Source organism: Dendrobates tinctorius, unplaced genomic scaffold (assembly GCF_039654945.1).
Source record: "Dendrobates tinctorius isolate UK_male_01 unplaced genomic scaffold, ASM3965494v1 ptg000001l, whole genome shotgun sequence".
Lineage (NCBI taxonomy): Eukaryota > Metazoa > Chordata > Amphibia > Anura > Dendrobatidae > Dendrobates > Dendrobates tinctorius.
The window spans coordinates 16,637,984-16,652,500 of NW_027361669.1; the positions used below are offsets into that span (position 1 = coordinate 16,637,984).

At 48.2% G+C, this 14,517-nt stretch overlaps 1 protein-coding gene across 1 annotated transcript in view; it reads right to left on the minus strand.

The window, feature by feature from the left end:
• The window catches only part of NSD1 (nuclear receptor binding SET domain protein 1), a 191,852-nt gene that overhangs the window by 38,961 nt on the left and 138,374 nt on the right, over positions 1 to 14,517 (minus strand). Inside the window, exon 18 of the mRNA XM_073569139.1 lies at positions 498 to 767. Within this exon, the coding sequence (XP_073425240.1) occupies positions 498 to 767 (270 nt within the window). The remainder of the gene's footprint in view (positions 1 to 497; positions 768 to 14,517) is intronic.

Sequence of the window (14,517 nt, forward strand, 5' to 3'; positions counted from 1 at the left end):
AAAGAGTAACCGACATTTTATTTCCTAAAATCTAGTACATTTAAAAATAAAACTAATCAGAGAAATCTGTTCTCCTGCAAGGCTCATCATTCAGTCTTAAGTTTCTTCAGTGAAGATGGATTTTCGTTTTCCATCACAGAGGTAAGAGATGACAGCTTGTGCTTTTATAACTATAGGGAGCGAAAGATGAAGAGGAGGAAGGGGCTAGAGGCAGACATTCTTCATAAAACTTTATGAGCACAAACTGTCATTTATCGCAATTACAGTAAACAGTATTCATTCAAGATATTTTACCTGTGAATCGAGATTTTTGAGGATAGGAAAAAAATCAGTTCAGTGGGAGAAATAAGGGAGTTTCTCTGATAAGATATTAAAACGTTTCTTATTTACAAGTTTACTATTGATAAAGAAAAAAAAATGAAATGATTGTTACTTCAATGGGTGAGGGGTAAACAAACTGATAACGAATGCAAAGAAAGAAAACTTGGGAAACTCACTTTTTTAATATCACTCTTACAACGTAGCCCCCAGCCTCGGCTTAGAGTTCGGAAAATTTCCACTTCTGGATATTCACGTAGAGAGAAAGACTGATTCTGGCAGCTTTCACCCGCTGGGCACACAGAAGGATGGCATTCATACAGCAGCATACGATTAATGCATTCAGAGTCCTGACCACAAGGGTTATCATCGGAGGCCTTGCAGTTACAGCGAGGAATTTCTGACAAATCAGCAGTTAAAATCTGAACCTTCCCAACAGGTTTGTTCACCTGCCAACAAAAGTGCAGTAGTTATGCCATACACAAGTAACAGTGCGGAAATTGCTCAATGACATAGCAATACATACATTTTCCATATTAACCTCTTCACCCCCGAGCCCATTTTCACCTTCCCAAACAAGCCAAATTTTACAATTCTGACCAGGGTCAGTTTATCTAGCAATAACTCTGGAACTCTAACGGATCCCACGGATTCGGACATTGTTTTTTTCGTGACATATTGTACTTCATAAGAGTGGTAAAATTCCTTTGATATGACTTGTGTTTATTTGTGAAAAAAATGGGAAATTTGGTGAAAAGTTTGCAATTTTCATGCCCTTAACATCAGTCATGTCACACAAAATAGTTAACAAAATATTCAACATGGCTACTTCACTTCAGCACAATTTTTTAAACATTTTTTTTTGTTAGGAAGTTATAAGGGTTAAATGTTGACCAGCGATTTCTCATTTTTACACCATTTTTTTTTGTATGGACCACATCACATCTGAAGTCACTTTGAGGGGCCTATGTAACAGAAAGTAGCCAAAAGTGACACCACTCTAAAAACTGCACCCAAGGTGCTCAAAACCACATTCAAGTGTATTAACCCTTCAGGTGCTTCACAGGAACTGATGCCATTGTGGAGGGAAAAATGAACATTTTCACACAGAGATCAGGGGGAAAATGAACCCCAAAATTTGGTGTGCAATTTCTCCTGAGTACTCAGATACCTCATATGTTGGCAAAAACTACTTTTGAGACAGTGAAAAGCTCCGTATAAAAGCGCCATATTGCAGCTCAGATTTTGCTACACTGGTTTGAGCGTGCCATGTCATGTTGGCAGAGCCCCCCATACGTGACCCCATTTTACACCTACACCACTCAATTCATCTAGGGGTGCAGTGATCATATTGACATTTCCGATGTCTGAAAGAATTTTATACCATTGGGCAGTGAAGAAAAAAAAAAATTACAATTTTAGCAAAATTTGCTTTAGCCCCAGATTTTACATTTTCATCACTAGCAAATGGGAAAAAAGGGCACCAAAATTTGTCCCACAATTTCTACTGAACGTGGCAATACCACATCTGTGGCTGTACAGTACTACTTAACCATACAGAGAGACTCGGGAGGGAGAGAGCGCTATTTGTCTCCTGGAACAAAGATTCTTGTTCCTACAATAGTTTGTGGAGTCCATATAGAGTCCATAAGTGCTAGAAAAGCAGAATACCCTCCTCAAGTGACCCCATTTTGGAAATTATAACCCTTTGGGAATTTATCTACAGATGTAGTGATGATTTTGACTCCATGGGTGTTCTCCAGAAACAAGCAGCAGTGGATGTTGCCGAGTGAAAATTGCAAACTGCCATTGTAGTGACCAGTACATTATGCCCAGCCCATGCTTCTGGAGACACCACCTGTAAATTAGGCGGGCTCTCATCACTACAGAAATGCCAAACATGTGGGCGCTAAATGTGGTTTAGGTACACTATGGGGCTCAGAAGGAGGTGGATAGTGGGATTTGAGAGTGCAGAATTTGCTGAATTTGTTTTGGGGGTTGAGGAGCCATTTCACTTTTCCAGAGTCTTTGTACTACCAGCAATGTGGAAGCCCCCATATTTCTGTTAATAGATGTCGGACCGGAGGGGAAGCTTTTTTTTGTGGATTGACTTCAAGTTTTTGTTGGTAACATTTGGGATCAAGTTTATCCTGTGCTCTATGCTGAGCACTTACATCAGGGGTTCCATCTACATCTCCAAGTGAAGCAATTCAGATAAAACCTCAGAGGGATCTATTCACTATAAAGAGGCAGCAGGGTTATTCTGTACTCAGTGTGGCCTCTGTTCAATGTTGTCCTTTACAGAACTGCACAAAACTCTGGTCGACAGCACTTTTATGCAAGCCTAAAAAGAAAGACACACCTAGATCATAGGCCAGATGGCGTCCACAGTGCCTCTATCTGCCTCATTATAGGGAGTCTTCAGAGATTTACACGGTAACCCCGTGTAAGTTGTCAGCGTAAAGTAAATGTGAGCCAAGCCTTACTGCATTCTTTGGGAGGCAGAATGCTAAAAAAATCAACAGCAGGGGAACAACTGGTTTTATTTATATAAAAAATAATTATTTATGCATTTCCTCGTGCGGTATAAGTGATTAGGCGACTTTATTCTTCAGGTCGGTGCGATTACAGCGATACCAGATTTATGTCCTTTTTAATGTTTGGCTGCTGTCACACACTAAAAGATGCTTTTTATTGCAAAAATAAGTTTTTAAATCCCCATATCCTGATAGCTATAGATTGTCCATATTTGGGCGGACAGTCATGTGACTTTTTGCGGGACAAGTTGACGTTTTTATTGGTATCACTTTAGGGCAAATTATATTTTTTTTTATTGTTTTCTATTCTAATTTTTGGGAGACAGAATAAACAAAAACCAGCAGTTCAGGAACAGTTTTTTTTTTTTTTTTTTTTAAATTTTCTGGGGGGCTGAGTCTTGTAAAATCGATAAGGCAACTTTATTCCTCGAGTTGGTGCGATTACAGCGATACCACATTCATATTTTTTTTTTAATGTTTTGCCGCTTTTACACAAGTATTTTATAGAAAAAAGGAGATTTTTGTGTACTCACCGTAAAATCTCTTTCTCTTAGCCTCTAATTGGGGGACACAGAACCGTGGGTGTTATGCTGCTGTCCACTAGGAGGCGACACTATGCATAATCTGAAAAAGATTAACATTGGCTCCTCCTCTGCAGTATACACCCATGGACGGCATCAGCCTTCTCCAGTTTTGTGCAAAAGCATTAGGAGGAACATAACAGAAACAAAACCATGCCTGTAAGAAGGCTACTATGTACGAGCTCAAAGAACAATATGAGAACTCAACCGTAAACAACGGCCCGTAAGGGCAACAGGGTGGTAGCAGTGTCCCCCAATTAGAGGCTAAGAGAAAGAGATTTTACAGTGAGTACACAAAAATCTCCTTTACTCTGTTGCCTCATTGGGGGACACAGAACCATGGGACGTCCCAAAGCAGTCCCTGGGTGGGAAGCAATGGACGAATATTGTGCTAGCAGGTGCCTAAACTTGGGGCACTGCCGCCTGCAGAACCCGTCTACCCAGGCTTGCATCCGCTGAGGACTGGGTATGAACACTGTAGTGTTTCGTAAACGTGTGTAGGCTAGTCCAAGTGGCCGCCTTACACACTTGTTGTGCCGAAGCCTGGTGCAGAATGGCCCAGGATGCCCCTACTGCCCGCATAGAGTGCGCCGTGATACCGGCCGGAAGAGGGGAACTGTTAAGTCGGTAAGCCTCTTGTATGGTGGACTTGATCCACCTGGCAAGGGTAGCTTTGGAAGCCGGCAGACCCTTGCGAACGCCCTCCGGAAGAAGGAAAAGGGAATCAGACTTCCGGAAGGGTGCAGTCCTAGACACATATATACGCAATGCCCTGACGAGGTCAAGCGTATGCAGAGCCTTCTCCACTCTATGAACCGGAACCGGGCAAAGGGATGGCAGTGAGATTTCTTCATTGAGGTGGAAGGTGGACACAACCTTCGGAAGAAAGGATGGTACTGTACGGAGACCCACCCTGTCCTGGTGAAAAGTTAGGAATAGCTTAGTTCCTCACCGATAACAGTGTTTCTCGGAACCCATGACAGCACCACGGAGAGAGGGGATCCGTCCTTCAGGGACAGGAACCTACAGAAAAAGGGCGGTACCTCTCCTCCGCCTTCAGTTGGTTACAGAGCATCAGAGGGTCTCCAGGTTAGTTAGACAACAGAAATATATACACAATATTATAATACTGCTTACTTATCAAAGCACCGTGCCTAAACGGAAACACTCTACTAACAGTAAAACGTGCTCACCATACTCGTGAAGGGGAGGGGAATAAGCGGGTGCTGTCATGGGTTCCGAGAAACACCGTTATCGGTGAGTAACTAAGCTATTCTCTCTCACCCATGACAGCACCACGGAGAGAATTTCAGAGATTGGTAGCTTAGGGAGGGACCACCGCCTGAAGGACCCTTCTCCCGAAGGTCAGGTCAGATGTAGAGGCTAAATCTAATCTATTAGTACCTAAAAAAGGTCGAAGGTGATGACCAGGTGGCCGCCTTACAGATTTGTTCTAATGATACCTCAGATTTTTCAGCCCATGAGGTCGCCATTGCCCTTGTGGAATGAGCTCTCAACCCCTCTGGGATGGTATTCCCGCTGGATGAATATGCCAGGGCAATCACATCCCTTATCCGCCTTGCCAGGGTACTCTTGGATGCTTTGAGCCCCTTCCGAGGACCCTGGAAACATACAAAGAGAGAGTCTTCCTTCCTACACTTTTTGGTGGCCTCTAAGTACTGTACTAGGCACCTTTTAACATCTAAAGTGTGGAACTTTTCTTCCCCCTTATTTTTTGGATTTGGGCAGAAGGAAGGAAGGACTACCTCCTGGGACCTGTGAAAATGTGATGACACTTTAGGTAAATAGGCTGGGTCAGGTTTTAGGATGACTATCCTCTAGAATTTTTGTAAAAGGAGGCCCCGCTGACAAGGCTTGAATATCGCTCACTCTTCGGGCTGATGTTAGTGCCACCAGAAGCACAGTTTTAAGAGATAGGATTTTTAGGGGTGCCGAGTGAATTGGTTCAAACGGAGGGCCTGTCAGTGTTGAAAGTACAAGATTCAGGTCCCATGATCGTAATCTTTGACTGGCTATTGGCCTAGATCTGGTTGCGGCTTTAATAAACCGTGCTACCCAGGGGTCACCTGCCACATCATGGTTATAGAGGGCGCCTAACGCCGCTATTTGTACTTTTAATGTGTTGACCGCCAGACCCTGTTCTAGGCCCTTTTGTAGAAATTCTAGGATCTTATCAATCTGAACCCCGTCCTGAACCTTTGCCCTAGAGGTGGATAGAAATTTTTTCCATGTTCTGCCATAAGCTCTCATTGTAACCGGTTTCCTACGTTTTTGTAGTGTAGTTATCAGGTTTTCTGAAAAACCCCTGTCCCTCATCAGTGCCCTTTAAAATTCCATGCTGTTAAATGGAGGTTCGGTGCCTGAGGATGTAGCACTGGGCCCTGCGATAGCAGGTCCGGGAGATCCGGTAGGACCCATGGGTCGGTTACTGAGAGCAGTCTTAGCCAGGAAAACCAGGTTCTTTTGGGCCAGAAGGGGGCTATCAGTATCATTCTCGCCCTGTCCTCCCTGACTTTCTTTAGGACTGCTGGAATGAGCATGATTGGGGGAAAGGCATATGTTAGACTCTGTGTCCATGGGAGCATAAATGCGTCCAGAGTTAGAGGATTCCCCCTGGGATCTAGGGAGCAGAAGGCGTCTACTTTTTTGTTTTTGAAGTCGGCGAACAGATCTATGTCTGGGGTCCCCCACATTTTTACTCTTGTGTTTCCTCCCGCTACTAATGTACCTACACCCGACATTGCCATTTCCGTGTGTGGTTCCACTATTACTCCCCAGCAACATGCCCGCTGTCTTGGGGTCATACTTGATTCCGAGCTTTCCTTTGCCCCCCACATTCGATCACTGGCTCGCTCTTGTCATCTGCACCTCAAAAACATTTCTAGAATTCGACCTTTTCTTACTTTTGACTCTGCAAAAACTCTTACCGTTTCTCTTATTCATTCTCGTCTCGACTATTGTAACTCTCTTCTAATCGGTCTCCCTCTTACCAAACTCTCCCCTCTCCAATCTGTCTTGAATGCTGCAGCCAGGATCATATTCCTCACCAATCGTTACACCGATGCCTCTACCTTGTGCCAGTCATTACACTGGCTACCCATCCACTCCAGAATTCAGTATAAACTTATTACCCTCACCCACAAAGCCCTCCATGGCTCAGCACCACCCTACATCTCCTCCCTTGTTTCAGTATACCACCCTACCCGCGCCCTCCGTTCTGCTGATGACCTGAGGTTAGTATCCTCAATAGTCAGAACCTCCCACTCCCGTCTCCAAGACTTTACACGTGCCGCGCCAATTCTATGGAATGCACTTCCCAGGTCAATACGATTAGTCCCCAATCCCCACAATTTTAAGCGTGTCCTGAAAACGCATTTATTCAGACTGGCCTATCGCCTCAACACATTAACCTAACCTATCCCTGTGTGGCAGAGCCAAAAGTTTTACCATAACCAGGTTCCCAGCATCATGTTCCCACATGCTTTATGCATCCATTAGCCCTCTGTGTCTGTACTGTTACACACTTAACATTATGGCTGGTCCATACAATCAGGGCAACTGTTACCACCCACCTTTCGTGTCTACCTCTTTCCTCATAGACTGTAAGCTTGCGAGCAGGGCCCTCACTCCTCTTGGTATTTGTTATAATCTACTGTATGTGATTATTGTTATGCTGTAATGTCTATTGTCTGTACAAATCCCCTCTGAAATGTAAAGTGCTGCGGAATATGTCGGCGCTATAAAAATAAAATTTATTATTATTAAATTTATTATTATTTTTACAATCTGCCGAAAAATGGACTGCTTTAGTACCCATTCCCTGTCGTAATTGGGTCCGGCTCAGAAAGTCTGCCTTTTGATTCTCTGTACCGCGGATGTGTAGGGCTGTCAGAGATAACAGGTTTGCCTCCGCTAGTTTGAGGATTTTGGCGGATGTGTCCATTAGGGCTCGGGACCTGGTTCCCCCCTGGTGATTCATATAGGCCACTGTGACCCGATTGTCCAAAAGGATACGAACATGATGGTTCTGGAGTAGGGTTAGGAAGTGTGTTAGGGCATAGCCTACTGCTAGAAGCTCATTTTGATTTGAGGAGGCTTTTCGTTCTTGATTTCCCCATGCGCTCTGTGTCACCTCATTGTTCATGTGCGCTCCCCATCCTGTGGGACTGGCATCCGTTGTCACTATGTGTGTTATCTTTGATGCCCAGGGGATCCCTTTGGACAGGTTCTCCTGGTTTCCCCACCAAGCTAGGGAATGAATAGTGCTTGAATTTAGGGTAATGCGACCCTCTAGGTGTCCCCCTATTACTGCCTGGTTGGCCAATACGTCCCACTGGAGATTTCTCGTGTGTAACTGAGCCCATTGAACTGCTGGCAGGCAGGCAGATAGTGAACCCAACAGTGACATGGCCTTCCTTAGTGTCATGGAGGGATTTTGGATTGCTCTTGCTGTAATTTGAGCGATCTTTTTGTGGTCTGGGAGGCGACACTCCTGAATGTTTGAGTCTAGTGTTAGGCCCAAGAATTCTTGTACCCTGCTGGGCTCCAATCTTGATTTTTTTAGATTTAGAAGCCAGCCCAGGTCTTGTAGAGTGTTCATCACCCTGTCTCTCTGTTCCCTGCATTTTTGAGCCGAGCTGCCCGCTATTAGGAAATCGTCTAGATACGGGATTATTATTATATCTTGTTCCCTTATATGAGCCATCATTTCCGCTACTATTTTGGTGAATACTCGCGGGGCTATCGATATTCCGAACGGCAGGGCTCTGTACTGGAATTCTTTCACCTTGCCTTTTATTGAGACGGCTAACCTCAGATACTTCCTGGAGTCTTTGTGGATAGGGACGTGATAATAAGCGTCGCTGAGGTCCAACACCGTCATGTAGCAGTTTGGGAACAGGACTTTGGTGGTAGATTTGATCGACTCCATTTTGAAGCTCTGGTTCTTGACGTATTTGTTTAGCTTTCTCAGATTTATAATTGTACGAAAGGTGCCGTCTGGTTTGGTCACTAGAAAAAGGGGGGAGTAGAACCCTCTGCCCATATCCTGCAAGGGAACCTCCTGGAGGACTCCTTTTTTTACTAGGCCTAGAACCTCGCTTTCTAGCGCTTCCTGTTCTCGCATGCTGGATCTCAGCGGCGTTGTTACATATTTTTGAGGCGGGAGAGAGAGAAAGTCTATCCTTAGGCCCTCCTGGATTAGGTTTATTATCCATGGATTTGTTGAAATTCTCCTCCAGGCTGGAAGGAAAAAGGATAACCTTCCCCCCACCCTTGGCGTACTGTCACTTGGAGGGCTTTTTGTCCCGGGGAGAGTTATTAAAGAAGAAGCCTCTATCTCTTCTTTTATCATCCCACTTTTGTTCCCTTGGTGGTCTTCTCTGAAAAAACCTTCTATTCCGAAAGGGTCTTTTAAATGCCGCTGGCCCTAAATTTGGGAATCCTTTTTTCTTGTCCCCTGCTTTCTGGAGGATGTCATCTAACTTTCCCCCAAAAAGGAATTTTCCTTCACAGGGGATGGAGCATAATTTCATTTTGGTCTGTAGGTCCCCATGCCAACTTTTAAGCCATAGTGTCCTTCGGGCCGCGTTTGAAAGTGCTGCTGTTTTGGACGATAGTCTGACTGAATCGGCCGATGAGTCCGCTAGGAATGCAGCCGCTCCCCTTATTACTGGGATAGAATCTAAAATTTTATCTCTAGGTGTCCCTTCCCTCAGCTGTTTCTCAAGTTGGTCCACCCATACCATTAGGGCTCTTGAGGTACATGTCGCCGCTATCGCTGGCCTGAGGTTACCGCCTGCCGACTCCCAAGCCCCCTTTAGAAAGGTATCCGCCTTCTTATCTAGGGGGTCCCTGAGGGTGCCCATGTCCTCAAAGGGAAGGGCGAATTTCTTTGAGGCTTTAGCAACTGCTACATCGAGTTTCGGGGCTCTATCCCAAGACGTGGATGCCTCCTCCTCAAAGGGATATTTCCTTTTAAGGGAAGGGACCGTAGTATTTTTTCCTATCTGGCTTATCCCATTCCTTTTTGATTAGACCCTTGACGATTTCGTTCAGCGGAAATACTCTCCGTTTTTTCTGGCCTAGTCCCCCGAACATTATGTCCTGGACTGTCTTATCTGGCCTCGGGTCCAATACCCCCATGATAGACAAACTAGTGAAAGCTGTAAGGTCTACCTCTTCTAGGGGAAAACAATGGCGCCCTCCTGTTTCCTCATCTGAGGATGAGGAGCCGGATTCTGAGGATTTAGACGAGATTTCTCCCGATGTGGAAGAATCTGACTGGGAGGTTTCTACCGTGTCTTTTTCCCTCGTTTTATCCTTATGTTTAAGGGATTCGAGGGCACTCTGGACCTCTGAATTAATTGCGGCCCTTAGGTCAGATGCAAAATCCGGAGTCTCCTGACAATTTCTTTTGTACAGGACTCGCACAGTTTTTTTCTCCCATGATACCGGTAGGGGTTTAGTGCAAGTGGGACATTCCCTGTTCTTTTTAGCCTTCTTCTTTCCCTAATAAGGGAGAGGGACTGCATTACAAGGGTGACATTCACGAAGATCACTTACCCCAAAAAAGGCGCGCGGCTGCAGGTACCGGTTCGGGAGACGGAGTCAGGTCCAGTATTGGCTGATCTCCTGGTGGCGTTTTGCTCCTCGCTGGTGACGTACTACGCCACGTGGAGTGCCGGCGCTCTGTTTTGTTCCTTTTGTCGGTGGTGGTGCTGCTGCTGTTTGAGCTGCTGCCTCTGCTCCTGTTGCTGGTCGCTATCCTCCATTATTAGGATCGCTTCCAGCCAGGAGTTTCTGCGCCTCACCTTTTTAAACTTAGCGCCGCGTGACGTCACCGCTCCCCCTGCACGCGCTGGTCGGGGAACGCGCTTCTGCGCATGCGCCCGGTTCCGGGACCCGGAAGTCGCTGCTCTACTTCCGGGGCAGCGGCCAACTTGGTACTCCGTACCATGGCGCTGCCCACGCTCCACCGGGTCCCGCTGAGCCCCGTTCTCCTTTCCAGGGCGGCGACTCCGGCGTCTCTCCCCCCCCGCTCACCCGGCAGCCCGCATCGGCCCCCGCGGTGGTGGCTTCGGGCACCGCACCTGCCGCGACAGGGGCCTCCCCGTTGCCGATAACTGGACAGGCCGGCCCCGGACTCCTGGATGCACAGGTACCGTCCTGTGGGTCCCTCCGTCAGGGACAGGAACCCAACTGAAGGCGGAGGAGAGGTACCGCCCTTTTTCTGTAGGTTCCTGTCCCTGAAGGGCGGATCCCCTCTCTCCGTGGTGCTGTCATGGGTGAGAGAGAAAGGTCGTCTGCAGGAGAGTGCTGACAATTCAGACACCCTGCGCAGCGAGGCGATTGCCACCAGAAAAAACACTTTCTGTGACAGGATGCGGAGTGGGACTTCTATAAAGGGGTTCGAAAGGTGGTGCCTGTAATGCTGTCAGGACCAGGTTGAGATCCCACGTTTCCAGTGGGCGTCTGTAGGGGGAACCAATCTGGAAACTCCCTGGAGAAAAGTCCTTACTTGCGTCTTGTTAGCAATACGCCTTAGGAAAAGCACTGAAAGTGCTGACATCTGGCTGTTAAGCGAGCCTAGGCATAGCCCAGCGTCCAGGCCCGATTGAAGAAAACCCAGCACTTTCGGGAGGGAATAAGTGAGTGGGACCTGTCCACGGGATTCGTACCAGGTAAAGAAAGCTCTCCAGGTATGATAATAAATCTTGGCGGATGCTGGCTTTCTTGCTCTGATCATGGTTGTGATGACGTCTGGTGAGAGCCCTGCTTGGGTTAGAACCCAGGTTTCAAGGGCCACGCCGTCAAATTGAGAGCCCCTGAGTTCAGATGGTAGAACGGACCTTGTGACAGAAGGTCGTGACGGTTGGGGAGACGCCAGGGGGCGTCTGCTGTAAGTTGCACGACGTCGGCGTACCATGTACGTCTGGGCCAGTCCGGCGCGATCAGGATGGTTAGAACTCCCTGTTGTTTGATCTTCCTCACGACTCTGGAGATCAGGGGGATGGGTGGAAAAATGTACAAAAGCTGGAACTGGGTCCAGTCCTGCACCAGGGCATCCGCTCCGAGCGACCGCGGGTCACATGTCCTGGGCATGAAATTGGAGACCTTGGCATTTTAATGGGATGCCATTAGGTGCAAGTCTGGGGTCCCCCAGCGATGGCAGATCTGGTGAAAAATTTCAGGATGGAGAGACCACTCCCCCGCCTTCATTCCTTGTCTGCTGAGGAAGTCGGCTTCCCAGTTGTCCACACCTGCAATGTGGACCGCGTCTCTTCCGCCCAGTGGAGGATATGTGCCACTTCTCTCATCGCCTGGGCAATGCACATATGCCACCGCCGTGGCATTGTCCGACGACTGTATCCTTATGTGAGAGGCTGCCAGCAAGCGATGAAAGGCTCTCAGTACCAGGAAGATGGCCCGAATTTCCAGAATATTGATGGGCAAAGTCATTTCCGCTGGTGACCACTTGCCTTGTGCCCTGTGATGAAGGTGCACCGCACCCCAACCTGTCAGGCTTGCATCGGTGGTCAGGACCTTCCAGTGACCTGAGAGAAAAGATTTTCCTCTTGCAAGCTAAGTTGGCTTGAGCCACCAATGTAGGGACCTCCTGGTTGACGATGTCAACCGGAATTCCCTGTCGAGGGAGGAGGGATTCCTGTCCCAAGACTTGAGGATGGCAAGTTGAAGAGGCCTGAGGTGAAACTGGGCAAATGGTACCGCCTCCATTGCTGATGCCATCCTGCCGAGGACTCTCATGGCAAACCGGAGGGATCGAGGAGGATTGCGGAGGAGTATGCGAACTCCCAGACGGAGAGCCAGTGTCTTGTCCCTGGGTAGGACCACCAGACCACTGGAAGTGTTGAATAGCATCGCCAGGAAGGCCAGGGTCTGACTCGGGGTAGTCGATGACTTTTGTAGTTTGACTAACCAGCCCAGGCGACTCAGTGTCGATTGTGATTGAGACACTGTCCTCGCAGTCCTTGAAGGAGGAAGCCTTGATGAGAAGGTCGTCCAGGTATGGAACGACTACAATGCCTCTGGAGTGTAGAACGTCCATGGTAGCCGCCATGACCTTGGTAAACGTTCTTGGAGCCGTGGCAAGCCCGAACGGGAGAGCCACGAACTGGTAGTGGTTCTGGTTGATCGCGAACCTGAGAAACCGCTGATGGGCGGAAGCAATTGGTATGTGCAGGTACGCGTCTTGTATATCTATGGAGGTGAGATATTCTCCTTGCTCCATGGACGCAATGATGGACCGAAGGGACTCCATGCGAAAATAACGGACCCGTACATATTTGTTGAGCCGTTTCAGGTCTAGCATGGGCCGGACGCTGCCTCCTTTTTCGGGGACTACGAATAGATTGGAGTAGAACCCTCGGAAGCGTCGTTCACGGGAACCGGTACTACGACTCCTGCTTGAAGGAGAGAGGAGACCGCTTGGTGGAAGGCACGAGCCTTGTCTGGCGGTTTTGGTGGAACAGAGAGGAAGAACCGGTTCGGTGGACTAGAAGGGAACTCTATCTTGTATCCGGAAGACACTATTTTCCCTGACCCACCTGTCTTCTGTAATAGGCAGCCAGACTTGCTGAAAGAGTAGAAGTCGCCCTCCTACTGGTGGTGTGTCTTCCGGAGATCGTGAGTCATGATGAAGAGAAGTTCTGAGGTTTTCCTCCCTTGGGTTTCGCTTGGCCTGCTTTCGACTGCCAGGTCCTGTCCGGCCTCTGCACTGCCGTGGGTTGTCCCTGCATGGAGAGCGGTTAAGATTTTGTGCTGGTCGCGAGACGGACCAGCCCGAAGAATTCCGAAAGGATCGGAATAGTGTTTGGTTACACCGTTTGAACGTGCGTTTAGGTTTCAGCTGAGGGAGAGAGGTACTCTTACCCCCAGTGGCGTTGGATATCATTGTGTCCAGCTTTTCACCAAAAAGCCGTCTATTAAGGTACAGGAGATGCGTGAGGGACTTCTTTGAGGCCGCATCCACTTTCCATTCCCGCAGCCAGAGGATACGCCGGATCGTGATGGCGTTTGCTTCTATGCCCGCTACACCTCTTGCAGAGTCCAGGGCTGCATGAAGCATGTAAACTGCTACAACTGCTATTTTAACCGCTTGGTCCGAAAGCCCGGGATTTGAAGCTTGAAGACCATCTTGCAATGCTTTGGCCCAAGCCAGAATGGCCTTGGCCACCCAAACTGAAGCGAACGCGGAGGCCCCTGCTGCTTCGAAAACTGAACGAGCCATGTGTTCTACCTGCCGGTCTGCTGCGTCCCTGAGGTTTGAGCTATCTGGCAGTGACAGTAGGGTCTGTGCTGCTAGCCTAGAGACTGGGGGGTCCACTTTGGATGGGTCTGTCCACCCCTTGGTGTCCTTCTGTGGGAAGGGGTACCTTGCTTCCAAATATTTGCGATTGGCAAAATTTCTTCTCAGGCGGCGAGAACTGCTTAGTAAGTATCGTCTGAAACTCTGGGTGATTAGGGAAGACCTTAGGTTGTTTCAGGACAGTTTCAAAGCAAATTTTGTGTTCTGGGGCTTCCGGGGTTGGATCAGAAATTTCCAGCACCCGATGAATGGAAGACACTATGTCCTCAACTAGCGCTGTAGTGCTAGGGGGACAAGGTACCGCAGACCTCTCCGTTTCGTTGTCTGAGTCGGAGTCACAGATGCCTTCCGAATCATGCGTGTCACTAAGGCGATCCCTGATGGGCAAAGTGGAGTGGAGGTCTGCTGTGGTTGGAGATCGCTGTGGGGATCTGCGTTGTCTGTCTGTGGTAGGGGACTGTCTAGGTGACCTGGAACTACGGTGTCTCTCCCTGGAGGGGGATGACGCAGAGGAGCGCGACGTGTGGGTCCGCTTACGTCTGGGAGAGCCATAACCGGCCTGTCCCTGGGTGGAGCTGTCCCTTTGGTGGGTAACGCTCATAGCCGAGACATGACCCTGCAGAGCCTGGAGTAATGTGGAGGTCAGGTTATCTATGGACTGTGTCAGACTGCGACATCAGGGTAGCCCATTCCGGCATGGTAGCGGCCGCTGAAGCAATGATAGGGGCGTCCT